The sequence below is a fragment of the Xenopus laevis genome, chromosome 9_10S (genome assembly GCF_017654675.1).
Source record: "Xenopus laevis strain J_2021 chromosome 9_10S, Xenopus_laevis_v10.1, whole genome shotgun sequence".
Classification (NCBI taxonomy): Eukaryota; Metazoa; Chordata; class Amphibia; order Anura; family Pipidae; genus Xenopus; species Xenopus laevis.
Window position 1 is genome coordinate 22,185,685 of NC_054388.1, and position 19,842 is coordinate 22,205,526.

Here is a 19,842-nt window from a genome sequence, read left to right on the forward strand (position 1 = left end):
TATGACATCACAATGCCAAAGAAGGGTATATAAACGTCACAGCTGCATTTGTGTCAGTCTACATTAAGACTTGTGACTGGCAGAGGTGAGTGTATTTTAGAGCAATTTTAAATAGATTTTTACCTGTATTTATTGGTTAGGAAGTGTGATTTATAGGGAATTTTTGCAAAAAATATTAAATATTATGACATTTCAATACATTAGCATTTGATTTGTTAATGTTTTATGTGATATACAATAGCATGATGCTATCACAATACACAGGGTATATGAGGTACTGAATCCACTGTATTTGGATTTGCCAAATATATCTATAATTTCTCTATGTGATGAAGTTTAAGACAATTGAAAATCCAAAGTTGAGGCCGTGAAGCCTTTCAGTGCCACCAAACATAGAAGCCTCATACAGAACACAACAGCATACAGTTGCTGAATCAAAAAAAACACAGTGCTGGTATATTCCTATAAACATTAGTAATATTATAAATGTTGAGATCATTTTCAGATGATGCAAGCCAAAAAGACAGGTTTTGCTTAATGTTTAACATCATCATAAATCATTATAAAACCAATAACTGCTTGAAAATAACATGACCTATGTTATGATTAATACACTGTATTATGATCCAATACATTTTATTATGGCCTAGTACATTGGTACTGTTAATGGTTCCATATACCTTACACCAAACAGTTTGTGTCACATGACCTGTCGTGATGACCTCACAATACAGCACAGAGCTGTTGTTAGGGAAATCCAGTTTTCTGTCCCTGTTTAGTCACATGACATGTCATTATGACATCACAATGACAAAGAAGGGTATATAAACGTCACAGCTGCATTTGTGTCAGTCTACATTAAGACTTGTGACTGGCAGAGGTGAGTGTATTTTAGAGCAATTTTAAATAGATTTATACCTGTATTTATTGGTTAGGAAGTGTGATTTATAGGGAATTTTTGCAAAACATATTAAATATTATGACATTTCAATACATTAGCATTTAATTTGTTAATGTTTTATGTGATATACAATAACATGATGCTATCACAATACACAGGGTATATGAGGTACTGAATCCACTGTATTTGGATTTGCCAAATATATCTATAATTTCTCTATGTGATGAAGTTTAAGACAATTGAAAATCCAAAGTTGAGGCCGTGAAGCCTTTCAGTGCCACCAAACATAGAAGCCTCATACAGCACACAACAGCATACAGTTGCTGAATCAAAAAAACCACAGTGCTGGTATATTCCTATAAACATTAGTAATATTATAAATGTTGAAATCATTTTCAGATGATGGAAGCCAAAAAGACAGGTTTTGCTTAATATTTAACATCATCATAAATCATTATAAAACAAATAACTGCTTGAAAATAACGACCTATGTTATGATTAATACACTGTATTATGATCCAATACATTTTATTATGGCCTAATACATTGGTACTGTTAATGGTTCCATATACCTTACACCAAACAGTTTTTGTCACATGACCTGTCGTGATGACCTCACAATACAGCACAGAGCTGTTGTTAGGGAAATCCAGTTTTCTGTCCCTGTTTAGTCACATGACATGTCATTATGACATCACAATGACAAAGAAGGGTATATAAACGTCACAGCTGCGTTTGTGTCAGTCTACATTAAGACTTGTGACTGGCAGAGGTGAGTGTATTTTAGAGCAATTTTAAATAGATTTTTACCTGTATTTATTGATTAGGAAGTGTGATTTATAGGGAATTTTTGCAAAAAATATTAAATATTATGACATTTCAATACATTAGCATTTAATTTGTTAATGTTTTATGTGATATACAATAACATGATGCTATTACAATACACAGGGTATATGAGGTACTGTATTGGGATTTGCCAAATATATATATACTTTCTCTATGTGATTAAGTTTAAGACAATTGAAAATACAAAGTTGACGCCATGAAGCCTTTTATTGCCACCAAACACAAAAGCCTCATACAGCACACAACAGCATACAGTTGCTGAATAAAAAAAAAACACAGTGCTGGTATATTCCTAAATACATAAGTAATATTATAAATGTTGAAATAATTTTGATGATGCATCAGATGATGCGAGCTTTGGTTTTTTTGGATTTTATTCAAGTTTAAATATGAAAATTAGGATTGCATTCATTCTGATCCGTTATCCAGAAACCCGTAATTCTGAAAGTTCTGATTTATGGAAAGGTCGTCTCCCATAGACTGCATTTTATCCAAATACTCCAAATTATTTAAATGATTTCCCTTTTCTCTGTAGTAATAAGTAGCTTGTACTTGATCCCAAATAAGATAGAATTAATTTTCATTGGAGGCAAATACAGGCTATTGGGTTTATTTAATGTTTATATGCTCTTTTAATAGACATAAGGTATGAAGTTCCAAATTACAGAAAGATCCATTACCCAGAAATCCCCAGGCCCTGAGCATTCAGGATAGCAGGTTCCATACCTGTATTCAGAAAAATCTGTGGTACAATATTCTATATATATATATATAAAAAATGATGGATTTAGTGCTTTTCTAGCATTTATTCTATGGTTGGTTTTGCAAAATCATTTAAAGGAAACGATACCTATCTATACCCCAAACAATGTCGGTTTCTATAGAAAGATATTGCATAAAACAGCTCATATGTAAAACCCTGCTTCATATAAATAAACCATTTTCATAATAATATACTTTTTTAGTAGTATGTGCCATTGGGTAATCATAAATAGAAAATTGCCATTTTAAAAAATAAGGGCCGCCCCCTGGGATCGTACGATTCACTGTGCACACAAACAAACAAACCATACTTGTTAGGTCACATGAGCCAATTAACAGACAGAGTTGTGTCTTTTGCTTCAACACTTCTTCCTGTTACAGTTACAGCTGTAGTATTTCTGGTCAGGTGATCTCTAAGGCAGCACACAGACCATCGCAAAATCGGGGTTCAAGGCAAGAGATGTAAAAGGGCAATATTTACTTAAATATATATTCCAGTTTGATAAGATTATTTAATATGCCACTTAATATGATATAAACTATCTGTTGCTTAAGTATTCATTTTGGGGTATAGTTTTCCTTTAATGTTGCGCCTAATTCATACTGATGTTACATCTTTCCATTACCCAAACTTATTTCTGCAGAAAGGCTTTTTGGAATAATGAAACATTATATAGAAATAATGTATAGAAAATCAGTGACAAGTATGAACATTATTCATATGATAGTATAATCAGTTTATTCATACTTTGCAGCCAACTTTGACATTATATTCAGATTTGGTGGCTGGCAGAGATGAGGAGAGAGTGGGAAATACTGCTATTTAGAACCAAAATTCTTTATAATTCATACTCGAATAATATTTTTAGGTGTTGGTTTATAGGGATGAAGCAAACCATTGGTTATAGTAGTTATGCTTCATTACACTAGCAAGCAAAGGAATCAGAAGCTTTTGTAGGACTTTTTCTCACATTAATATAATTAACTCATTGAAACATCTATTTTTCCCCCTTTAGGCTTAGGTTATACCATGGCCTCTACTGGAAACATTTCTTTTTTTAGGCGACTTCTTAATCCTTTAAGAAATACATGTATCATACAAATATTCAATTGTTTTCCAAAGCATATTAAAAACAGAAAACAGACCAGCACAGATAATTCTGAAGTAACTGTACAAGTTTGCAGCAAAGAAGAAGAGATCAATAAAGTCTCAACCACCTGTATAAAAGAGGAAGAGAGACATGAACCCTCTGTTACTTGCATACCAGAGAAGGAAATTAGCAAGGACACTATAAATGAGACCTCAATTCCTTGTCAAGCAGAGCAGGAAATAGGCAACGGCTCAAACGAAAAAAAGGAAAAGACCAAAAAAATGAGATGTAAGAAAAATAAAAAACAGACCAAAAAGGTGGAACCAAAAGAAAAGTCAAAACCCTGCACCAATGAAGAAGAAGGATGCAATGCCTCAATCAAGTGTACAATAGAGGAAGAAACACATGAGGTATCCACTTCTTTTAAAGCAGAACAAAGCATTGCCTCCACCACTTATACAAAGAACGAACAGGAAGTTAAACCTAACTTCACTTCCTGCACTGTTGAAAATATGCTTAACAAGAAGGAAAGGGATGGTATATCCACAAATTCCGATGTGGTTACAAAAATCCTAATCCAGCTCAACATTAATTGGAACCATAAGGAAGAAAAGATTTGGAACAGGAACGATGACTGGATCCCTGAACTCAATCTGAAGCAGCAGCATAAAAAGGTGCTGCAGGGTACTGAATGGCTAGATGATGAAATAATTGATGCAGCTCAGAACCTGCTAAGAAAGCAGTTTAATTGTGACGGACTTCAAAGCAGCCTACTTTGTCAAATGCAATTTTATCCTGTTAATGGACCGTCCGTACAGATTCATTATGACATGAACCATTGGTTGACAAGCTGCTTAAAACAACATCACGTGGAGATTGCAGACAGTTTAGGAAGACGTTACCTTACTGATGCAATGAAGAAACAAATAAGAGAATGCTATGGAGGAGCAGTGATGTCTGATCCTGTACAAAAGACAATAATACTTGATGTTGATCAACAACCAAACTCTTTTGATTGTGGGGTGTATGCTATTGCCAACGCATTTGAGTTCCTGTCCAATAGAAACCCCAGCTGCAAATACAATCAGACGAAAATGAGGAGACACCTCATTTGTTGTTTTGAGAAGGGAAGGTTTACTGCATTCCCCAAACGAATAGACGACAATCATGATAATTCAGAAATCCCTGTATTATATAATATGCTTAACAAGAAGGAAAGGGACGATGACTGGATCCCTGAACTAAATCTGAAGCAGCAGCATAAAAAGGAGCTGCAGGGTACTGAGTTGCTAGATGATCAAATAATTGATGCAGCTCAGAACCTGCTAAAAAAACAGTTTAATTGTGAGGGACTTCAAAGCAGCCTACTTTCCCAAGTACAATTTTATCCTGTTTATGGACCGTCGGTACAGATTCATTACGACATGAACCATTGGTTGACAAGCTGCTTGAAACAACACCACGTGGAGATTGCAGATAGTTTAGGAAGACGTTACCTTACTGATGTAATGAAGAAACAAATAAGAGAATGTTATGGAGGAGCAGTGACGTCTGATCCTGTACAAATGACAAAAATACTTGATGTTGATCGACAACCAAACTGTCATGACTGTGGGGTATATGCTATTGCCAACGCATATGAGTTCCTTGCCAACGGAAACCCCACCTGCAAGTATAATAATAAGAAAATGAGAAAACACCTCAGTCATTGTTTTGAGAGGAGAGAAATAACTGCATTCCCTAAAAAAGATAGCTTGCCATGGAAATTTAGCTATAATAAAAGGATAAAACATAAGGAATGTATGGTGAAGACCAGCCAATCAATATATTCTCCCAGGGACACTTCAGATGGAATACTGAGAGAAAACTTTCAGCTGGAAATTGGAAAGAGCTTCATAGAGGAATGAACTAAATGTTATGGGGCTCAATAGAAGAATGTAAAAATCTAAAATAAACTCTTAATAAAAATCTAAGTGTGTAATTTTGTTTCTATTCAATATGCATGTGATATAGACATTATCCATTATGTTGAAGATGAGTGAGTAATGGCGTGAATCAAGAGAGTGCCTGCATGTGCATGGGATTCTGACTGTATCTGAAGAATGACATGCTGGTAACACCTAAAATGCTTAAGGTGCAGTCCCCAGTAGAGATGCCACCACCCAATTGTTGCCTTAAGCCTTCTCACTTTTGTTTCTGGGAGGTAGGTGTCTGGGCTGTGTGTCTTAATCAATACATTTGGTAAAAAAAAGCCTACAGTCTAGAAAAGGAAGTCAGTTTGAGGCTCCAATGTATGAAATATATACATGAAATACCAAATTCATTCAAATTGTCACTTTAAAAAAATAAATAAATAAATAAAATTTAACAAAGGTATATTCAGATTGTTTGAGCCTTCTTTCACTTGTAAAGCAACAGTCCACTCTTACTTAGGGATGGGTGAATTTTTTCAACCTTGCTTCGCCGGAAAAATTACGCCCATAGACTTGTATGGCTTTGTGTGGCAAAATAAAAAGACGCGCGTCAAAAATATTTCGCTTCGCGACAAAAACTTTTTTGACGCCCATAGACTTTAATGGGCGTTGGCGACATTTCGCCGGTGGCGAATTTTTGGTGAAGCGAAATGGGTAAAATTCGCCCATCCCTACTCTTACTTTATGGCTGAGATTCTTCTGTTAACAGAGCAATCTCACACATGTAAAGGATTCTTTTTTGTATCTATTATTTTTATTAACTTTTCCAAATTACAAATAGATAATATAATATCCACATTGTTATACACATTGCTTAATAGACAGATAAGAAATTGTAATACATATATTAATTATTAGTTTTCTTTCAGATGGGGGGGCATGTGCCTATACTCTTCTAGAGAGAAAGTGTCAATGTTGTTGTGTAGGACAAGTGTCAGTGACGGTGAGGAGCTGGTGTCCATGTTATTCTGATTCTATAACGGGAGTGATGGTGCTTTTTTGTAGACAAAAAAAGAGTGCCAATATTATTATGAAAACCAATTCAAAGTGCTATTTTAAGGGACAGGTACCTATCTTATTCCAATAAAGTGCTCCCATTTTTTTCAAGTGAACACATGCATGTCTTCATGTGAAGGGAAAAACAAGGGGGGGTTGCTTATAAATTTTTTCGGGAACCAGTGTCTTTATTATTATGAGAAACCAAGACTCTTTATCTTGTGAAAACTGTGTTATGATTTCTAATTTTGGTAGAAAGTGCCCATGCTCTGGTGGGGGAAGGAGTGTCTTTGCTCGATACCTATATAGACATACTTACATACGCATGTTTACATACATACATACAGTGTCGGACTGGCCCACCGGGATACCAGGAAAACTCCCGGTGGACCCAGGTGTCAGTGGGCCCCCTTGCTTCTAAGCATTTGGCCTATTTCATGGTCATTCCCTATTTCTTTATGGGAAAAAAATACTTAAAGGGATACTGTCATGGGAAAAAAAAATTTTTTCAAAATGAATCAGTTAATAGTGCTGCTCCAGCAGAATTCTGCACTGAAATCCATTTCTCAAAAGAGCAAACAGATTTTTTTATATTCAATTTTGAAATCTGACATGGGGCTAGACATTTTGTCTGTTTCCCAGCTGCCCCAGTCATGTGACTTGTGCTCTGATAAACTTCAATCACTCTTTACTGCTGTACTGCAAGTTGGAGTGATGTCACCCCCTCCCTTTTCCCCCCCAGCAGCCAAACAAATGAACAATGGGAAGGTAACCAGATAGCAGCTCCCTAACACAAGATAACAGCTGCCTGGTGATCTAAGAACAGCACTCAATAGTAAAAACCCATGTCCCACTGAGACACATTCAGTTACATTGAGAAGGAAAAACAGCAGCCTGCCAGAAAGCATTTCTCTCCTGAAGTGCAGGCACAAGTCACATGACCAGGGGCAGCTGGGAAATTGACAAAATGTCTAGCCCCATGTCAGATTTCAAAATTGAATATAAAATAATCTGTTTGCTCTTTTGAGAAATGGATTTCAGTGCAGAATTCTGCTGGAGCAGCACTATTAACTGATTCATTTTGGAAAAAATGTTTTTTCCCATGACAGTATCCCTTTAATAATGGAAGATACAGTATATAGATTATAGTAACTAGATATAAAAGACTAGGCGAATAAAGAGGTTGAGTTAGGAGAGTAGGAAGAATAGTTTGGAAAGTGGGCCCATAGTCTTAGGTTTTCTAATGGGCCCACGCTCTAAGGTTTTCTGGTGGGCCCCTGGCATCCCAGTCCGACACTGAAGATGCGCGATCTGCTGCTTCTAAGTCGGCCTTGCGACAGTCCTGTCTCAGGACCGACATGACAGCCCCCCAGCCTCGTTGCCCAGGGGGCTGTCAATGCTGCCCACTCTCAGTGGCTAAACCTGCTGATGCAGAGAGAATAGTGGGTTTCTGCAAGGACGTACTGTAGATCATACATCCTTGGCAGTTAAAGCCCCTGCCTGCCAGCACAAATGCCGTATGTTCCTTGGCCTGTCTGGCTATGCATAAGGTTTTTATCCCTAATTTTTTGGGCGTCTAGTGGTTAGTGTCTACTGAACAGCATCAGTCTTGCCATTTCTCCAAGTTCCAGTGTTGAGTTTTCCATAGTCTCCTGTTCTATGAATAAAACATTCAAAACTCTGGGCGTATTGGGACTAATCTGCTGACTGATCTCAGAGATCTCAGAGATGTCACTGTATACTATCCTCCACTGTATAATATAGAGAGTCTCCCACAGTTTGCTGTAGTTGTGGGACTCTGCGGACCAGAGGGCGAATTCAAAAGCTAAACTTTTTTACGAACAAAGAGTGTACCAGAAATATTTTTTAAACCCTGGATGCAGGCAAAACTAACTACATTAGGAAAACTAGTAGACTACACTGAAACTCCATGATGGTAAATCCTAATTTGAATATCTATGACCATCATCTACTATTATCCAATACTATTATCTACCCATGCTACAGTATACTACAAATAAAGTAAATTTTGGGACCTCTGCTACTCCCTGCATGGTAGCAACACAGTTTTGACTTTCCATTAAAGCCTGGCTGCTTTGATTACTTACCATTGTCTAAGCTTTAAAAGGTATCATAACTGATATGAACAGATGCATCCAGCCCTTCTGGATGATCTTCAGCCTGCCACCCCAGGTTAGTGCCACCACACTATTTTGTCTTTTTTTCTCTTATTGCATTGTCTGTTTTTTTTGCTTAGGTGTTGTTCATTTATTCCTGTCCGTAAAACCTATTTGGCCATGCTAAAATATTCAAGCCATGATTCTGACTGCTGATTACACTAGGTGAAAAAAAAAGCATTGATTTTTGTGGTTTTGTTGGATTTAATGATTTTATTGCATTTCTCTCTGTTCTTTGTTACATCGTTTTGCCCATGAAAAATTTTGTCTGCTATATATCCATTTGGGGGTCTCTGTGCGCAACATAGTTTGGGTTATCTATGCATATTGTGCATCATACAGTTCAGTAGACCCCTGGATGTTTTATGCTGATACGTTATGAAATGTGGGGCTTATAAATGTGGGGCTTATAATTGGGTAACAAATCTCTCACCAGTGCAGAGCTCCCTGATTGGTTCCCGACAATCATGTGTCCAACATCCTTTTCCCTGGCAACGTAACCTCTTCAACAAATCACAAATACAGACTTCTTAGACACGTTGAATCGTGATGAATAAAAACTTCTTTATTTGTTGGCAAATATAAATGACATGTCAGCTTTGACTTAAGTCACTACTACTGACGTGTTTCGTGCCACATGGCACTTCCTCAGAGTATCTAAGGAAGTGCCATGTGGCACGAAATGTGTCACTAGTAGTGACTTAAGCATCAGATGCTTTGGTAATCCTATGCACAATGGGCATCAAACTGTTCAGTGGACCTCTGGCCTTCATATTTAGGATGTTTTCTCTTGGTACCTAATGCTATTTAGGAGATAAGATGCTAGAAATTTGAAGCTTTGAGGCAATTTTCAGGTATTTCATCAAAACAGACAATTTTGGGAAAGCATTGCAACTCAGTAGTTTGGAGTAGAAAGAAAAAAAGTTGAAAAAAAGAAAGAAATGTTTTTTCTTTGTACCTAATGCTGTGTGGGAAATACAATCTTGAACGTTATTTTTCAGACTTTTCATAAATATTTATAGAATCTGCTACGTTCAGAAAGACTTTGATGTTTGGTACTTTTTGAGTACAAAGACATGGTTACCCATTTTGCTTTGGGCAAAAATAAATATGGTTTCCTGGGATTAACCTACTGTTCCAGCATTTTATGACTTTGGAATCTAAAGAATGCCATATTCTACTGTAGTGCTTTGAAATTCAGTAATTTACTGCTGGGAGTTTTTGAAATTTTTCAGAAATCTCCATAAAACTATACATATATGGTATTGGTACGTTCAAAACTTTGTAGGCTTTCCAAATTAGTTGAATTTGTGTGCATAAAATAAAATATTTTTCTGGTATGAATCCCTATATCATGAAAATAGCATTTTTTTGTATGCAGAGCTTTACATTTTCATCCAGAAGTGGAAATATGCAAAAACTCCGGAAGATTTAAAAAACAATGTACAGTTTTTCCTAGGTAAACCTAACCTCCCACCTAGGAAAAGGCCCCTAAAATGAGAGAACACAAAAAGTAAAAAAAAAGTCTGGCACTGAGTGCAAATGAAATGCGAAATTCTGCTGGCACTTAAAGGGTTTAGACCCTTTATTGTTCACACCAGTAAGGTCCTGTATTGTTTATCCCTGTAACACCCTATACTGTTCCCACCTATAAGACACTGTATTAATCACAACTCAGACTGTCAGTGCCCACATTGTTCACCTGTTTATACCTCAGACTGTAGGTGTAGCACTGGCTTGTGTCATTGTACATAGTACAGTACTTGCTATTCATATTAGAGTGGCCTTGATAGGTTTCCCTGTATCCTACTCTGCTCTACCTGTGTGTGCCATACTCTGCCTGCCATACCCTGCGTATGTGTGCCATAGTCAGCTTGCCCTACTTTGCCTGTTTGTGCCATACACTTCCTGCCCTACCCTGCCAGTGTGTGCCATACACTGCCTGTCTTACTCTGCCTCTGTGTGCCATATTCTGCCTATGGAAGGTGAACCTGGTGGGGGTTGTTAGTGGAAATACTTGTTAGGGGGTCCCCAATGTATTTAATTATGTGCTGGGGGTTTCTGCGCTATCCACCGTGGAGGATGCATATGGATTTGAGGATATGCCTTAATGTGACATAAACTTTTTTCACACATGAGTGAATCGAGCACCAACCATTTGGTGTTTTGGTTTGGTGCCACCATTAATGTGGGTATTATTTTAACATTTCTTGTAATCATTTCTTGTACTAACATGGGTGTGGTTTAAAGTCAGTGTAAAAAGGTGGGAGTGGTCAACACTGGCTTCCATTATCAGTCTTCCACCACATAGGCCATAAAAATTCTGGCCCTTGGTACCACAGAAGTTGGACATCACTAAGATAAGCTATTGTTTCTCAAACTTGAATAGTCATGACTTGGGTTAGCTGAATTTGGATTTTATCTCTTATCTACTATGAGTTGGCTTGGGTGCATTTTTAGCAATGCAGGTGTCAGGAGCTGTTATCTTGTTATTTCCCATTTTTCTGTTGATAGGCTGCTGGGGGGGACGGAGAGGTGATATTATTCCACTTGCAGTACAGTAGTAAATAGAGACTGAAGTTTATCAAAGCACAAATCACATGGCTGAGTGCTATGGGTACCATTTGTCTCCAATAAATTTTGTCTACAAAAATAGTCTGTATACAAAAATATCCTCAGTGCAGACAATTAATGAATCTCAAGGTACATATGTAATTATTGTTGTATACTGTTATGAATGCTTTTCTAAACCCAGAACAAACCCAAACAATATCCTGGCCTCAGCTCACGCTTTCACCTAGAGGAGCCCTCTTACTCCGATGCCACCAGATCTTATAGTGAGAGGACCAGGGAGAGAATTCTGGGCAGGTAAGGAAACTAAACATTTACAGGAAGAACAGGGAACAAGGAGCATGGTCAAGGGAGTTGCCAATCAAGCAAAGCAGTACAAAATCAGGAGACAAGAGCATAATCAATGGCGTAGGCTGGGTCAAACACACCAATAGCACAGTACAGAAAAGTGATCCAAGAGAATGGTCTGAGACATGCTAGGGTCAGGAAATTAGTGAAGGCCCGGAACAGGCAGGGTCAAGAACAAGTTAAACAGACTTAGAATTGCACCCAAGAACTATTGAAAATAGACCTACATTGGGCAATGTAAATAGAGCTACGGCACCTTTAAATATTTCAATTTTGCTCCAAGCGCAATGACATCAGATGTGGCACTCACGTGAAAAACCAGAAGTGAAGTGAGAGCATCAAAGAAGATTTGTGCCACACAAGTATTATTACAGTACATATAGAAAAAACTGACTGCTCTACTCCACATGGCTACATAATGCCTAGTGCATAAGACATTTTATGGCTTACTGTAGGGTGCCTTCTAATGTCATCAGTATGAACATAAACATGTAGGTTCTAATGGAGGTTCTTAACCAGAAGTTCTTACAAATGGCTATATATGTAACCTCTATTTTGGCTTAATAACTGTCTACTAGCACTAGTAGAACATGAGTTACACCACTCTCACCCAAAGTAGGCCTTCTGAAAGTGGAAGAGGAAGGTAAAGGTCTTTTGTAACTACACCTCTCTTGTTGCCATGCAGAAAAATAAAGACAGAGGGCACCAGAGGTTCTTGCAAACAACAAAACAAAAAATGTTTATTGAACATCCACAGGGTTTACTCAGCACAGTTTTTCAGAGGCAAGTGGTACAGGCAACATCACTTTCAGAGCTTAACACAGACTGACACTCCCCACTTGGCAGGAATTTCACTTCACCTCGGCGATGTTTCCCTCTCCACTGGGATACCTACACTACAGGAAATATGGTCTGGGAAAGATATTTCCAAAACTGCCACTCCTATGGTGTAGCTCAGAACTGTTCCTTTTAGCTTACCCCTGACTTACACTCTTGTGTACTAGTACGGGAGCTAACCCTGCCACTATCTAATGCCTCATACCCGGTGCCCTGTACCCCGACTTCAGCTGGGCCCAGGCCCAAAGCAGACATCCACCCTGTTCCAAAGGTAGAAGGCAAAGAGGAAGTACCACTCCTTTCTCATCACTATAACAAAGTAAGGCAGGAAGTAGTGACCTTACCTGCTAGTCAATAGCATTCGTATACAAATGAACTTAGATACATTCCCTTCTGCCCAGCAACTAAGGGAACTGAACCTGTAGGGATTTAAACCCTATGGTTCCCTACATCTATATGAAAAAATATAATGCTGTACTGATCTTTTTAATTAAAAAATTATATTTTATTATATATTATTAATATAATATGTAAAAAGCAAACACTAACACAGATTACAAAGAGTGGTGGTAAGGTTTTACCCATAAAGAGAATCACAGCACCAGTGGTCCTTCAGACTAGAGGAAAAGAACTTTAATTTGAAGCAGCGTAGGTGGTTCTTCGCAGTGAGGGCAATGAGATTGTGGAATGCACTTGTGATAAAAACTCACCCTGGTGGTCTAGTGAGTTGACGGCAGGTACGCCTGCCGCCCCCTCGGCGGGGACGCCCGCCGCATAAGGCTTCTGCGCCTCAGGCACCGGCATCTTAGGGAGCGCATGACGCGCCTCCTTGGGAATTAAAGGCACAGGTGCACTGACATATGTCGTCAGTGCGCAATGGCGCAAAATTTAAAAAGTACTTAAAGGTACATTTTCATTTTACACGCTGCCCGTGATAGGAGTTTGTTCCTGGTGCTTCTGAGCGTTTGCTATCCTGTTTTTGAACCTGTTTTGATTCCTGTTGTGACCTCTGCCTGGCTTTTGACTATTCTGACTTCTGGATCCTGACCCCTGCCTGAATACCGACTACCTCTTCTGCTTAACCCTTCTGATTGACTTCCTGGTTTGACCCTTGCCTGCCTGACTACGATTATTCTCTGCCTGCCCCGACCCGATCTGACTACTCTATTGCCTAACGCCTTGTACTACGACCTTCTGCCCAAAGACTCTCACTAACAGTCATGCCCCTCCAGAACATCTAGCCTTGCACCTCTCGTTTAAGTCCTGGTGGCATCCAAGTAGCTGAGGGCTCCTCCCGAGCACGAGCCGAGACCAGGGTGCTTGGCATTTGTTCTGGTGTTGGGTGCCGACCGTGACAGCACTGCCGGATGATGTTGTGATGGCTGAATTTGTTAATGCCTTTAAGAGTGGCTTGGATGATTACTTGGACAACCATAATATTCAAGGCTATTGTGATAATAAATTATATAGTTAGTGTATGAGTATATATAGTTTATGTAAGCGTATGGAGGGGTCAGTGTCAGTGTGTGTATGTATGGATGCTAGGTTTCATTTGGAGGGGTTGAACTTGATGAACTTTGGTCTTTTTTCAACCCGATTTAACTATGTAACGATATATTAATCTGTGCTTGCAGAGTCTTATTTCTATATAATAATAAAGCTGTGGAGGGACAGGGAAGTGGATGAGGGAACGGTAGATAAGGAAAGGGTAGTGGAGTTCATGGGTCCTCAGATTTATTTTACAGTGTGGGGCATGGAGGATGGGAGAGAACTGATGCTTGATAAAGGGCTGGTGTAATTTCCAAAATGCTATTTTGTGGCACAATAAAACACGGAGTGTGCTGCTGGGCTGGAATCTTTATATTGGATTTTATCATTGGCCGTGGGAAATCACTATGCACCTGACAACAAGTGATAAAGCTTTGCCGTGCAGCACTCGGTAGAATGGGAGAAGGAGAGGGGTTTAAGTCCTCTTCTTCTTCAAGGCTGTCCCAGAGGTTGTAATCCTGAAGCAGGCTGTGAATAAACCTGCGACATTCCTTGATTCTCATCCTCTTTCCTTATTGCCATCTTGGCTTTGACAGTAGGTGTTAATGTGAAAGCAGTTGTCCAGAAAACGTACATTAACAGAACAAAGAGTTTCCTGTGACTAGTAAGTCCTATGTCTGCTGTGAGGACCATTAATCTAATTACTGTATGCAAAAAAACAGAAATTGGGGACTGTCAGGCTTTGCTGAGATTCGAGACAGGGACCTTTTGCTTTTTTCGGCTCTGCACCTTAACCATTGGGCCAAATGAGCCTGCAAGGTTTCTCACTATATGTTAACAGGACTGTGCGGCCCTAGCCCAGCAGCAGGTTTGCAGTCAGTCAATAAGGGCTGACTCTACCCTATTTAAGGCCAGCCCTCCTCACCCTCCTTGCCTGAGCATTGGCCTTCATAGTACTGTGGCAGCGACCCTATCTAGGTTTCCAGCTTTAAGCCCTTTCCCTTGATTCTTCATAACTTCATATCTCTGCCCCACCCTACATCTCTGAACTCATCTCTATATACTCACCCAACCGCTTACTATGCTCCTCTACTGACCTGCTACTCAACTCTTCTCTCATTACCTCCTCACATGCTCGCATTCAAGACTTTGCAAGGGCTGCACCTCTCCTCTGGAACTCCCTCCCACGGTCTGTCTGACTTTCTCCCAACCTTTCTGCTTTCAAGAAATCTCTTAAAATGCACTTCTTTAGAGAAGCCTACCCTCACTCACATTTCTCGCCCACTTAATTCGATCTTGCCCACTCCCACACCTTGTGTTTTACTCCCTTCCCTTTAGAGTGTATGCCTATGCATAGGGCCATCCTCACCTTTTTGTACCGGTATTGATTGTATGTAACTCCATATGTTCTATGTATATAATTCATGTGATTTAGTTGTATAATCACATTTACTTTACAGTGCTACGCAATATGTTGGCGCTATAGAAATACATGTTAATAATACGGTAATAATTCTACCTTGCCTTCCAGAGCACTGTGGCTTGCCCCTAGCTCTGTTTTCATGCTTTAACCTTTTCCCCTGAACCTGTCATGTATTCTTGTTCCTTTCCTTGTACCCAGCATTGTTCCTTTCCCTGCCTAGTCCTGCCTTGTCCTGCAGCGATCCTACCCTTGTTGCCTTGCCTTGTTCTAATCCTGTCTTGCCTTATCCTTATTCTGCCTTGTCCTTACCTTGCCTTGCCTGTTCCTGCTTTCCAGTCCTTTCCTGCTTCCAGCCCTGGGCTGCCTTATACCTTGAACCTTGTCTTTTAACTTCCCTTACTCTGTATCTTGTTCTGTCTTTTCTTCCCTTTTCTGCTATCCAGTCCTTCTGCTCCAGTCCTCCTGCTACCCTATCCCCAGTCTGATCTGATTCGACACCTGCTCCGTCCTGTCCAAATCTTCGCCTGCACTGTCCTGTCATATCCAGTCTGTTCCTGTTCTACACCTGCTCCATCCTGCTCCTACCCAGTCTGCTCCTGTCCCGGCTCATCACCCTCTTCATCCTGTCCAGTTCAATCCTGATCTTCACCCTCTCCGTCCTGTCCTGATCTTCGCCCACACTGTCCTGTTCCACTCTGACAGACTACACCCTCGTCACCCTGGTACTGTTCTTCCCTTGCCATGTTCCCTTAGGCACATACAGCTCCTGCCTCAAGGACTCACAATTCCCTCATCTGCCTCCAAAGCACCCCTACCTAATCCTTGACAGGGACATTTGGGGATTTTATCCCTCATCTTATCAGTTAGGAGGTTTGCTGTGAAAATAGGTGTCACAAACCAGGATGAAAGAACCCTGGACAGACCAGAGGGGGCCTGGAGATGAGACAGAGGAGCCTGGGACAATACATCATGTGAGGACTGAAGACCAGAGGGGAGCCATAATGAAGCTGACCTCTATTCCATTGCTATGTACTGTGTCTTTAAAAATTCGACTTTGCCCATTCGCCGTCGAATTGCTGTTTCAGCCTATGGGGGACCTCCTAGAACCTATTTGGATTCAATTGGTGGACTTTGAACGATTAAAGTTTTTTTTGGGAAAAACTTTGAATCGAATTTGATCAAATGCAAATACTTTGATTCGTTTGATTCTAATTTGGCCGAATATGGACATATTCAGTCAAAAATGAACCTATTCGGTCAGACTGTGAATAAACCTGTGAGAGTCCTGGATTGTCATCCTCTTTCCTTAGAATACGGTGATTCTTGGAACCAAAAAAAATCTTTAACACAGTTCATAAGGTATCAGGTTTCCAGAATTGCCCCTTCTTTATGGGTGTCCTGAAACAGTCCATAAAACACTGCATGGTGAGTGAGAAAGTTCCTGGGCACACAATCTCTGAGTCCATGTTCCATATTCAGCTACATAGGCCATAAGCATCATTGGATCAGTTTTGTGCCACATCAGTTAAGCAATATATTTTTCATCTGAAGTAAAGAAGACATTTAGTGTTTAACGCCAGCTGTTTTAGGAAATGTTTGTTCATGTTATTGCTATGCAGCAGGGCTAGAACTAGGGGTAGGCAGAAGGGGAGCCTGCATGGGGGGGGCACTGGGAAGGTATCTGGTAAAGAGTCTTTTGCCTACCTCTAGTCTCTTTTCACTCTCCTGACTTTATTTATCACTGGTTCTGTTTTATATGGAGGTTGTTAAAATACTTGTTAAAATGTTAAATGCTTGTTAAAATTTACAGAATGTATTTTGTAATATAATTATATATTTTTTTACACAAATTTGATTTTGTTCTCATTGTTCACTTAAAATGTGTCTTATATTTTTTACCAGTATATATGGCTACAATTACATACTATATGTAACGTGAAAAAGATTCATTCTGTGTACTAGGGATATTTTTGTATACAAAGTGTATTCTTGTAGACAAAATGTACTAGTAGCAAGATAGAAGGGAAGGAGTTAGAGTATAAAAGAAAAAAATCAATGCAAGCAAAGTTTTAAACCATACTTATGCAGTTGTCAAACAGGACTGTACTTGTACTGTATGCAACAGTAACGGAGAGCTCAAACTCCCAGAAATTGACATGGTAATGGTTTCTGGTGCTGGAATATCCACACCTGCTACGGGGTCATAAATGTGTTAAGTCAAGGTACCAGCAGCACCCCAAGTCAGTTGTAATAATGCAAAAAAGTGATTTATTTAGCCCAAAAAAACATACCAAATGGGCAATGTTTTGGGCCCACAAGACCCTTTATTAAGCCTCGATAAAGGCTCTTGAGGGCCCGAAGCTTTGCCAGTTTGGTATGTGTTTTTGGACTAAATAAACCACTTTTTTGCATTATTACAACTGACTTGTTGTGCTGCTGGTAACTTGACATGTACTGTATGCAACGTGAAAAACATTTATTCTGTGTACTAGGGATATTTTTGTATACAAAGTGCATTCTTGTAGACAAAATGTACTAGGGGCTAGAGAAAAGAGAAGGAAAAAAAAAATCAGTGCAAGCCATGTTTTAAACAATACTTATGCATTTGTCAAAAAGAATTAATTTATCACTTTAAGAGCAACCCAAGTGGAATAAATATGGTGAGTCACATGCGCCCTGCAAAAGCATTCTCGTGTCTAAATAGATCAATAGCAAATGTGAAAGAAAAAAGCATGTACATCCCCTGCACACTTGTCCATTAGATGTCGATCTATAATTCGAGAGCAGAGTGTTTTATGAACAGTTTCCCCCTCCAGACATTATTTTTTTTATATTGCCCTATTTTACTTCTAGGGAGTCCTATCAAAACCTTTTGTCACGTTGCATTGTGGTTTAATGCAAAGGATGTAGTCCTCGGGCATCTCTTTAGAAGGAGTGAAAAGCATTAGCTGGCTTGTCTCCACTGAAATCCAACAGAGTGTGTGAAAAAAAACATTGAAGCATCACAAAACAAATTGTTCCCCACAGCAACTATTCCAGTTGTACCAATCCGCAAGTAGCGACAGCCCAAGAAGACCGGGGTTTCTTATAAAAGGCAAAAAAGAAAATCTTTATTAGTGAGCTTTTGCCTGGGCACTAGGAAGGGAAAGGCAGAGAACACGGACAGGAGAAGTGAACCTTGGCATAGCATGAGGATGAAGGGGCTGTATGTGGTACCTTTGCTTCTAGCTCTGGTGGAGTCAGGTAAGACTTAGAAATAAGGTCTCATTCCAAGGTAATTCTGCTTTGCAAATTCCACAATGGGTTAATTTTACAACTGAAAAACAAGCACATTTTCCTTATAACTGTGCTGCTTTGTAATTTGATTATTAAAGCCCATTTCAGTCAGCCCTTGTTGACTATACTTTGTATAGAGTCGTTTCAATGTACTTCTTCTTAGGAGAGCAATGTAAGAAGAAGACACATGGAGCTACTGGTAGCAGCTACTTGTTGTGGCTACAAAATGCCCAAAAAATACCCTGTCATAGACAGTACTGAGAATTGCCTCTGCTTAAACACATGTAGTGTCTTAGCAAAGCCAGTTATCACTATTGCCTATTTTGTAGCTGTAATAACTAGCTGCTACTAGTAGTTCTGTGTGTCTTCACCTTAAACCTATTTTTTTGTGTGAAGAGCGTTTGAACCCATGGGTATAGAACTGTGGGCATGAAAGATTGCTATGTTCAGGTCAATGTTCCCTTAAATTTGTAATTGGCCATGTTAATGGTCATTGGTACAATGGTTATTACCAGTAGTGTTTACCATTGGACATGATAATGTTTTTGTAAACAGTATGGGTCATGTACGCTGTTTGATGGCTTGTTGGGAGAAATAATGCATAGAACAAACAGGGATGCACCCCACCTCAAGCACAGCACAAAAATGTATGATCCTTAAAGTTAGAACCATGCTTGCATCGTTTTTAAGGTAAAACAGACATCGGTTTTGTCCAAAACAACCAGCACGGAAAGGTGCAAATTATTGCGGGACAAAGTTCAACTTCAATTGAAGAAGGCATACTATTTTGTTACATATTGTCAGTTATTGTCATTATATACACTAATTGGAATTTACCATTTACAGGCAGAACCATGGCAAAATACACATCTGGTTAGTATTAAGAGGTTTGGTACCCACATCATAAGGGCAGTAAGCTCACAGTAAGGAGCAATGATAAATCATTTTTGTTAGGCACAAAGTGGGAAGTACAGAACAATGCATAGTAAGGCTAAAGATAAGATTCATTAAAACTTTTCGGTGTGCAGAACAAAACAATGTTTGAAGACATTATTCTGTCTGCATTAGCAGATAAATATTGTAAACCCCTTATGAGGTTATGAGTGGGAATAGATTACTATCATGTATAAAAGGCAAATGAAGACTGTAT

General features: G+C 39.1%; 1 protein-coding gene across 1 annotated transcript in view; it reads left to right on the forward strand.

Annotated features, from left to right (window-relative positions):
* Window positions 1-18,450: 18,450 nt before the first annotated feature.
* btbd17.S (BTB (POZ) domain containing 17 S homeolog) overlaps window positions 18,451-19,842 on the forward strand; it is a 45,266-nt gene continuing 43,874 nt past the window's right edge. Inside the window, exon 1 of the mRNA XM_018237706.2 lies at window positions 18,451-18,659. Coding sequence (XP_018093195.2) covers window positions 18,605-18,659 — 55 coding nt within the window. The 5' untranslated portion in view covers window positions 18,451-18,604. The remainder of the gene's footprint in view (window positions 18,660-19,842) is intronic.